Consider the following 9,789-nt stretch of genomic DNA (forward strand, 5'->3'; position numbering starts at 1 on the left):
ATATTTTCAACTTTGCTTTTCACGCAAAGTATATTTATGCTGCCATTATTGGTACTGTCACATCTTCTAGTGGAATATAATTTAGCATTTCACGAGCTGTATTGTATTAATGGGTATGATGGTGTGATTGAACACACTTGAACACACTAAGTGCTATTATACTGACTTCCTCCTTAAAGGGTATCAATCAACCTTTTCATCACAAATGTTGGATATCATTTTGCAGATGATGTTTCATCTAACTACAATGCTATATATTCCATGTATTGGAAATATGTATTTCTGCCTGTGTTCACATTTTAGGGACATCCTGTATGTTCAATACACTCATATAAAAACATTACAATATAATTGATACAAGCAGTTCTGTATACATTCTGTATACATTCAAACTGAACTTAAAGAGAGGGTACATAAAAATAGGTAAATACAAATTCACCTCATACAGCTAAAATTACTATTGCTTGTAGGCTGTGGTGTTTATACCAATTTGTGCACTAAGAACATAACTGTTGAGCCAAAAAATGAGGCAAAACAGGATGAAATAGTTTTATTGGACATCTTACAATAACGTTTTTGGGGGAAATGGAATCCTGTTAAGATTTTAAATGATACAACTTCAGTTCTTAGTGTTGACCGAGGTTTATGCTTTACTGAGGATACAAGAAAGACTGCAAACCATTAATGTTTTGTTTTTCAGACACACTAAAAAAGAACATATTTACAAAGGGGAAAGAAATGTAAAGGGGAGCATCACCTACATAAATGCCTCTATAATGAGACAAGCCACTTAAACTCTTGGAATTTAGAGGTGGGAAAACAGCCTCAGCGCCTGCTACGATGAGAGGGAGTAGTTGACCTGAAAAAGATACATGGAAACTAATTAATAAATACACAAATCACACGCAATCTAGAGTGCAAAAAGTATTAAAAACAGTACACCAACTCTTCCACCATGTATCATCTCCAAAATACATGAAAGAAGTGTTCTCAAAGTCCAACCGGTAAAGCCACTCACGTAACCTTAGGCTACTTAAGTCTTCATAAATCTAACAAGACAAACTGCAGAAAAGGTCTAAGCACTGCTACATGGAGGTAAAGCCACGTTAGAGATGAATCTACGCAATAAGCACATGCAAGTGCATTTGGTAGCCCATTCCCAAAACAGTTGTCCCAGAATTTGTAAGGCATTAATATGTTGGTTAAGATGACTTAAGATAAATCATAATCACACACATACAATGACAACACAGAATGGGAATAAAAGAGAAAAAAGGAATACTACCTTGATCGTGACTTAGACTTGTGTTTGCGGCTTGCCTTCTTACCAGACTTGTGAGATTTTTCCGTCGACCTTGAGCGACTACGTTTGGATTTCTTAGATTTCTTTTCCTTACTAACTTCAGGCGTAGGGGATCTGCTTGAATCAGAGTCATACAGTTTCTTGCTAGCTTTGGCTGAGCCTTTTTTGCTGGATTTGCTATCCTGCCGGGAGTGCTTGTCGCTCTGAGAGTCAGTATAACAGTCCACCTCTTTCGGTTTCTTTGATTTGCCATTTTCATCATTAACTAAAGAGTTGCTTTTTTCTTTAGTCCTTGCTTTGTCTCGCTTTCTATCAGAGTCTCTCTCCCTATCCTTATCCTTCCTTTTCTTGTCTTTGTCAGGGCTATGGCTTCGATCTCGCTTCCTCTCTCTGTCTTTGCTGGATGCTTTCGGTTTGTGTTTCCTGCTATGGCTACCGTCCCTGCGCTCCCGACTTCTTTTCCTCTCCTTGTCCCTGTCCCTATCCCGGTCCCTATCCTTGTCCCTGTCCCTACTGCGACTGAGGCTCTCTCTTGCTCGAGCTCTGCCCCGGTCTCTCGATTTGGACCTACTCCGGCGGCTCCTTCGTTCTCTGGAATTGCTTCGGTCTTTCTTACGGTGTCCTGTTTTTCGATCCGTGCTGCTTCTCCTCCTGTCACGGACCTTTTCACTGCGACGTCTATGAGAACTGTGGCTGCGGCTACGACGGTGGTTCTTGTAGGAAGAAGAACGGCTACGTCTCCTCTTCCTTCGAGGGGAAGAGGATCGAGTAGAACTACGAGAAGACGATGTTGACGATGAAGAGGATGTCCGACTGCTGCTGTGACTGGACGAGGAGCGAGAGCTGCTGCTGTGACCGTTGGCCGGTGAACTGCTGCCACCTCTGCCCGATCGCTCCTTGCTTCTGCCTGAATTCCTGCCCTCACTACTCTCCATCTCACTACGGGACCTACGTCTCTCTACGAAGGGCTCCGCCTCCCTCTCTTCCTTTTGGTGAGAATTCTCTAATGGGATCTCTTCATATTCACCCCTTTCTCTGCTCAATCGCTCCCTCAACATCTCCTCTATAGAAGCACAGAAGATAAAGCTCATTATTTGTGAGAAAGTTATCACAAATGAAACATTCGGACACAATCGGCCAAAGTCTTACCACGTGCAAGCTGAGCATCTTGTGCAAGTTTTTCTTGGTGCTGTTGCATTTCTCGCTCTTTACGAAGGAAGGCGTCCTGCTTCTCCCGGATGCGATGGCGCAACTCCTCCTCATCAGTGTCAGACGATTCAGACCCTCGGCCGCTGTGGTCATCCTCATCCGCACTCTCCTCTGAACCATATTCACCCAGCCCGCCTGCCACAATAAAACCCCCATGTTTTTGAGTGTTGGAAAATGATCAACATCAAGTTCTCACAGTTCATGTGCAAAACCACAAATCAATGTCTCACCAAACACCAACTTGTTTTTTTTCCAACATATTTCACAATAAGACCTTAAAGGAGCATTCAGGACAACTGCTTGAGTTTTTAAATTTTGTATTTGAGAGCATGCTTCTATCATTAAAAAGGAGACAACTTCACCCAAAGCTGTTTGTTCTTGCATTCTAAAACATTAGCTTATTAAGTGTTACGGCTTATCGTGGAAGCCACCCCCTCCAGTATAATAAAATGAATTATGTTCCTGCCCTCCCACACACTGTAAAAAAATGGATACTCACTGAGACCAGTCAGAGAAGCCAGTGCACTTGACTGTGCCAGCTGTTTTGCAGGAGCTTTGATTCACATCAACAACAGGAACAACATGTTAAAACACATACTGCCATTCTCTCAAAGGCAAGAGTCGCTAGAGAAGGGATGATGATCACAGATAAAAGCACTATTCACACGTGCTGCCATTGGTAACAGGAGAAAAATAAAAAATAAAAAAAATGGAGAAAAGAGAGAGGGTTAACAAACAAACTTCTGTCAGACAATCCAAGTCAACAGTCGAAGAAGAGAGCCGTACTAGTGCATCACATTGCATGTGTCTGTTGGTGGCTGCTGAGCAGCAGGACCGTAAGTACCATGCATCAGTGCAGGTTTCAAATGTTCATCTCTTAATGCATTAGCAGGGAATGGTTTGTAAATGCAAATCTTTTTTTTTTGTTGTTTTCATTTCTGCTTAAATTGCCGCTACTTTGCACTTAAGATTCGCTTCAGACTGAACTGTCTGCGTGAAAAGCAATGTATTTGCGGGACAAGACAAGAGCAGACCTCGCGTGGCTTTGCGGTGAACTTCTTTTGCCACATGCTGGATCTCTTCATTGGTGACCTCTAAAAGGATCTCTGTGAGAAGAGTTTTTGTGATGATCATCTAAACAAAGAAAGGAAGCCAGTCAGTTACAGTCGCACCGTGATTGATAGCCAAACTGCAGAAATCTCTTTTGTGGCGAACAGACCAGCTGGAATTCTTTTTCCTCCTCAGTCATTTCAGGTTCGCTTTCTTCTGCTGGAGGCGATGGGCTTCGCACAAAAAACTCTTTTTGTACAGGAGGCTTTTCTTCATAATTGTCTTCATCATCACTGTCCTAAAATGCAATGGCACGCAGACTTGACCTCGAACAGATCATGACCTCAGAAATCATACCTCGTTTACTAATGAAGACAGACTTACAAATTTACTCTTGCGGGGTATGTGAGGCCCATCACCATCATCCACATTGTGCTCTTCGCCACCGTCTTTTAACATTTCTGCGCGCTCCTTCTCCATTCGTTCTTGCTCTAGTTTCTTCTGAATATCTCTGTCCCTCTTTTCCAGTCCCTCTCGAATCCATGCAGGTAGTGTGCGCCTTTTCACTGCGTCTGCAGAAGCAGTCAGGAGGTCAAAATGAGTGTTCCATATAATACTACAGCAGTGGTTGGCAACCCATGGCTCCTCAGCCTTTTTGCTGTTATTTTAACCAGGACACCCCTAGTTATTCCCATTTATTTTAGTGTATGATGATTACTACAGGATAGGTTGCTCCACCTTGAGACGTGCACATTCAATAAGCAGTAGGAAATAAAAAAATAACCACAAACCTTAAAACTCAAATCACTTAAAAATCGTATGAAAGGCTGCGCTCCCCTTACCAAGTGGTGCCGGGGCTTCTTGTTTGAGCGGAAGCCGGACAGGGGATCTGGGCCTGTCCCTGAAACCAGGTGGTCGGGCATCCCGTCTGTTCTGAGGGGGTCCCGGCCAGTACGGTGAATGGAAACTGGAGGGCGGCGGGGCAAAGGACGAAGCAGCCCCATGCTGTTAAAAGACAGCACACAATCAAAGTTACACCAAGCAACAACATGGCTTGCTGAATGCTGGGTTGATGTAGTCTTCTTTTGGAACAGCAACAGCCAAAATTACTCATGACTGTGCTGGTTTTGTTTTGTAGTTCAAAAAGCTAAAAAAATAAATAAATGGTGGAAAAACAATACCAAACCATGCTGGATCCTCTACATGCCAATAGTTCCTTTGAACGGCCTCAAGAAGGCATTGACTGAGACTTAAGATGATGGGACCCGGAAAAGTTTCTAAGGAATACCCAAATGCGTCAACAGTTTTTATCGTATCATCTGCATACCTGATAATCAAACTGGTTCATGGCCATGGGGGCCATGTCGTAGCTGTCGGGCTGTGCCCCATACCCATGGCTGTTCTGAGGAAAAACCCCGCGATGCGCTTCAGAGTTGAACTCTGCGCTGTCCTGGCTGTTGCTGTCTTCACTGGGGTTCACCACATCCATCGGTGCCGAACCAGGAGGGATCCAGGTTTGTTCAGGAGGTGGTAGGGGAGGAGGCGGCGGTGGCGGCGGCCGCCGCGGTGGTGGCTGGCCATGCACTCCCCATTCTGTTAATGATAAATTACTGAATGAAGATGTGCTAGTGCTAGGCTGATAGAAAAACAATTACTGTAGGTCAGTACTGTAACACCAGGTTTTGTTTTTACAAGGTTAAATATAATACTCACATGACATAACGGATATTCCAGATACATTTCAGTAGTAGTGCTGTATAACCTTTACAGATGAACTTAACTCATTCACTGCCAAAGGCGTCAACAGAGGTCTTTTCAAAAAGTAATGTTTACTGTCAAAGACGTCTATCAATGTCTTTTGCTTGTTTCCGCAGGAGCTACAGATCAAAGTCTTCTGCATCTTGTGTGTGAATTTCAGACTTGTCGGAAAGGTATTTCTGTCTCAGTAGGGTTCTAACAGTTCTAGTTTCCTCCGATTGGCAGCAACAGCTTGGATATAAGAAGATAACAGAAGTTGTTGAAATGTACACTGACGGAAGGAAATGGCGACAAATCCAGCAGAGACAAAAATACAGGCAGCTTATGCTGGCAGAGATTGTCTGGCTGTAGATCTGTTGCGATCGTGAAAGGATGGAGTGACGTTGTTGGTCTATAAATAGTTTGCACAAATTCTCACACACACACACACACACATCTGTAGTCTACAGTTTACACAACTGTAAATAGATGAATATTTTGTGTTATAGTGTTTCATAGAAAAAGTGTTCAACTGTTTGCAGAACTCTGTGCAGAAAAAGCGAATTTTCTCTTTTTTTGGTCAAAATCGGGGGCTTTTGCTGAAACCACCCTATGTTCTACTGACGATTTATCCCAAAAGGCTAGAAAAAAAACATTTTTTATATAATAGAGACAAAAGTTTCTATACATAGTTTCAGTGTTTATGCAGTCCTAAAACTCAATATTCTGTGGGTCTTGAAAGTTCGCCAGAAATGCTTCCTAGTCTAACCACTTGTGATATTGTGGATGCACCATAAGAGTTTTTCCACAACAACGAGTCTCCTCCTAATAAGAATAAAAACAAATGTAATAGACCCAGGACATTTGAGCAAAACACTATACTGCACACAGGGATTGTTGTATGTTAGAATAATAGGAGGCACAGGTGATTGGTTTTTGTGATCGGCATGAAAGTCGTTGTACGTTTACATACATTTTGTGGTCTGTGGCTGATCGGAGCATCCCAAAGAAAACCCTTGACAATGTTAAACTCGTATTGATGCATACCTGGCTGCCACATCCGACCGAAAGCAGGGTCGCCCTGGAAGGAGCCATGGTTGCCCTGTGCAGGTGGTTCCAGACCTGGGATGTCCTGTCCGTTGGGCTCAATTTCAGGCTCTGCACCAGTAGATTCCTTCTGAGCTATCCATGCTTGGGCCAGTGCAGCCCAGTCCACTTGACCTGTGCAAAACCAAGACATCCACAACATTTAAAAAGGCATAAACGTGGTGGCACAAAATACACCCAAGTGGAGCAGTAAGGACGTGCACGGAAGGTGCATTGCTCACTGACCTGGATCGTGTTGGTGCTGGAAAGACTGCATCCATTGCTGCTGGCTAAGAGGCCATTGCGGCCAGGGCTGACCTCCCTGGTCCCACATTCCACTCCAATTTATAACCTGAAAGCAGAGCAGCTTGAGTCGGATAACAGTTTTACTGACTTAACATGAAATAACTGACTGATCATCAAACACGACAAGCGTTTGCGTTGTGCTAATGTTAGCATCAGAAAACGGGCTAGCTATGTGCGGCTCAATTTCACGAGTCTGCCAATATTAATAATAAATCACAAAATGCCGAAGCAGATAATGCATAGCAAATACATGAATGACAAGCAATCAATGAACAATGCAGTCTGAAACCCGTTTGGTAGCCAAGAAAGCTCAACAAAGCTAGCATGCTAACTAGATTAGCATGGACAATGACGGGCAAGCCGAGACTCTCCCGTTATATCTAAACAAATAGACACTGAAATCTGAGCATCTACACCGAGTCCTTACACGATATGACGACAGAAGCGCGAATTATACATATATATGAAAAACCTTACCTTTTTTGGACAATTTCTCTGAGGCGGTGGTGGTCCAAAATGGCTGCCGTGCACAAGCAAGCCGCTATGATATCGAGGGAGCGATACTCTCCTCTGCTTCCTGTCGAGAATTTCACAGCGACATTTGTTGTGCTGAAGCAGAGGTCAGCAAAGTGGTAGCACAACAAGAACACACGACTAAAATTAGTGAACACAAAAAAGAAATGTATTCTGAAATACAAAATGTGAGTTGTGTATACCAGCATTTTGTTCATGTTTTTAGCATGTTGTTAATATTCTGGCATAACAAGCATATTCGGTTTTGTTTGTTTGTGTAGAAATCACGTATGAAAATAAATTATCCAAAAATGAGTGTGAAAAAAGTTGGAGGCTACACTTCCAAAGTTTACCTATGTGCTGTAGGGCTTTTAAAGGGGATGTAATATGCTCATTTGAGAGAATAAACCCTTTGCAGAGCTACTTGCAAATCTGAATTTGAGGAAATATATTCAGTTATTGCTTGTCAATATTCACTTATGAAGTCGCTTCACACTTCTTTCCCCTTCTCGGTCACTGTCACCCGCTGCAGGCATCCTGCTGCAGCAGGACTGGTATATAATGTCACTTGAAGGAGCATCTATAATCACCATGGTTACCGCTCCAGCCACAGCAGAAACTCTGCTGTATTTACCATTTACAAATGCCTGCAGAAATGTAGTGTCCGTGTAAGCTATGGCGTTATTTGATCAGTAAGATACCTTCACTGGATGTGGGAAACGATGCTACCCAGCACTGCGTATTGGAGCAAAGTCAGCAAAACTGACATTGGTCCTACAAATACATCCCTGATGCCCTCTGGCTTCACCTCACAGGACACTGACAATCCAACAACTAACTCGCCAACTCCCGTCACAAATCATCACCTAACTTAACAATACAGGTATTTACCTCTTTTTAGTCTGGATTTTTTTTCATTTTTTATTAGGTTGTCGACCAACAATGCCAAACTTCTAGTGCTCTTTGCATGTTTCCGCAGTTCTGCCGTCTCCTTCCATGGCAAACACACAGCAAATAGTGGGGGGTTTACATTACCAGATGATTAAACGTGCTATAAATAAAGAAACTCAGCCGGGCCTACAGCTTGTGCTCTCTGTCGGTACACTGTGACATCACAAATAGCCGGTATTGGGAAAAAAACTCACTGAAAACAAGCATTCAGAGAATCATAATAAAACTAATAATTATCACTACATAATAACGGCTGCATGGTGGGAAAGTGGTTAGCATGGAAGTCTTACAGCTAGGACACTTAAGTTCAATTCCACCCTCGGCCATCTCTGTGTGGAGTTTTTGTGGGTTTTCTTCCGAGTACTCCGGTTTCTTTCCATATTCCAAAAACATGCTAGGTTAATTGGCGACTCCAAATTGTCCATAGGTATGAATGTGAGTGTGAATGGTTGTTTGTCTATATGTGTCCTGTGATTGGCTAGCGACCAGTCTGGCCACCAATCCAGGGTGTACCCTGCCTCTCACCCGAACACAGCTAGGATAGGCTCCAGCACCCCCTTGTGAGGATAAGCGGTGGAAAATTAATGAACTATACAATATATGGCCCCCGGGCCACACTTTGAACACCACAACCTAACGTATCTATTATTTGTATAGCTCCGAGTTAATGCTACATTAAGTCGCATTTTGTTTTGGGTGTGTTGCACATGCAGTGTCAAAAGCGAAGCCTCGGGCAAAGCGTAGAGCGTTACATGAAGGGATGTGTTTATATTACATTAATACGTGTACGCGAGATATGGCGTCAAGCCGGGTGAGGCTGACAGTGATGATGGCACGTTTGGTGAGAGCAGCAAAAATGAACCTGCTGGTCGACAGTGATGAGCCTTCCAGCACCCAACCATTTGTTTCTTACAAGTGTCTTAAAATCGGAGGGGGGTGCATTTTTGTTAACTGAGATTAACTCATGTCTAATGCATCAGCAGCATGTTCCTGAGCCAAAGGCCATTTTAAAAATAGACAAATACATTTCAGAAAAGATTTGCTCTTCGTTGGTGGCAGCTTGACAACCCGTTTTTATGTTCCAGCAGCATGACTTGTATGTCACAGCTTGTAGTAACAAGAGGATGCACATGGCGATGTTTGTGGACGTTGCCCTTTTCCTGATTCCACACCCACCTCCTCTTCACCAGCTCGCGACATGTTGTGGAGCAGTGCTGCTTTGCACCTGTCAGGCCACATCAGCAACTACAATGTGGCACCACTGGACGCACAGTGGCAGTTGAGAACGTTTGTCGCCACAATCCCAAAGCAGGATGACAACTCCAGAGCCGAAACGCAAACAAACATCATCACGCTCTCCTTTCTAAGTCGAGATTTCATCCCAAGAGTGGCTAAAACATTAAGAGCTGAGTCCTGAATATTTCATCCATACATTTGATTTATTTTGTTTCTGATACATAACAGATCAATGCATACCAAATGTTTATTATTTTAGGATGAAAACTCATCCTTGGAAAAACCCTGCATGCCTAAAGCACCATGATCTTGCATTGTTTTTAATACATTTATTACATATACCATTATTCCAAGCTACAGTATATGCTGTACATGAATGCCACGTCCGCAAAAGTATT

The 9,789-nt window shown here is 43.1% G+C and overlaps 1 protein-coding gene across 2 annotated transcripts; it reads right to left on the reverse strand.

Annotated features, from left to right (window-relative positions):
• Positions 1-520: 520 nt before the first annotated feature.
• On the reverse strand, positions 521-7,331 carry pnisr (PNN-interacting serine/arginine-rich protein). Of its 2 annotated transcripts, XM_058053572.2 has the most exons (12): positions 7,169-7,329; positions 6,632-6,737; positions 6,347-6,520; positions 4,890-5,155; positions 4,405-4,567; positions 3,947-4,134; positions 3,732-3,860; positions 3,547-3,646; positions 3,012-3,065; positions 2,453-2,647; positions 1,286-2,366; positions 521-859 (listed from the first exon to the last, which is right to left on the reverse strand). In XM_058053572.2, exons 2-12 carry the CDS (start codon positions 6,717-6,719, stop codon positions 826-828), a joined length of 2,472 nt encoding a protein of 823 aa, XP_057909555.2. In that variant the 5' UTR covers positions 6,720-6,737; positions 7,169-7,329; the 3' UTR covers positions 521-825. The 2 variants fall into 2 exon arrangements, with proteins under 2 accessions (XP_057909555.2, XP_057909557.2); XM_058053574.2 differs by lacking the exons at positions 521-859; positions 1,286-2,366; positions 2,453-2,647; ... (1 more) ...; positions 3,547-3,646; positions 3,732-3,860 and having other exon boundaries at positions 3,983-4,134; positions 4,954-5,155; positions 7,169-7,331.
• Positions 7,332-9,789: the final 2,458 nt, after the last annotated feature.

The sequence above is a fragment of the Doryrhamphus excisus genome, linkage group LG5 (assembly GCF_037039965.1).
Source record: "Doryrhamphus excisus strain RoL-2023G ecotype Guam linkage group LG5, RoL_Dexc_Guam_v1.1, whole genome shotgun sequence".
Taxonomy (NCBI): Eukaryota; Metazoa; Chordata; class Actinopteri; order Syngnathiformes; family Syngnathidae; genus Doryrhamphus; species Doryrhamphus excisus.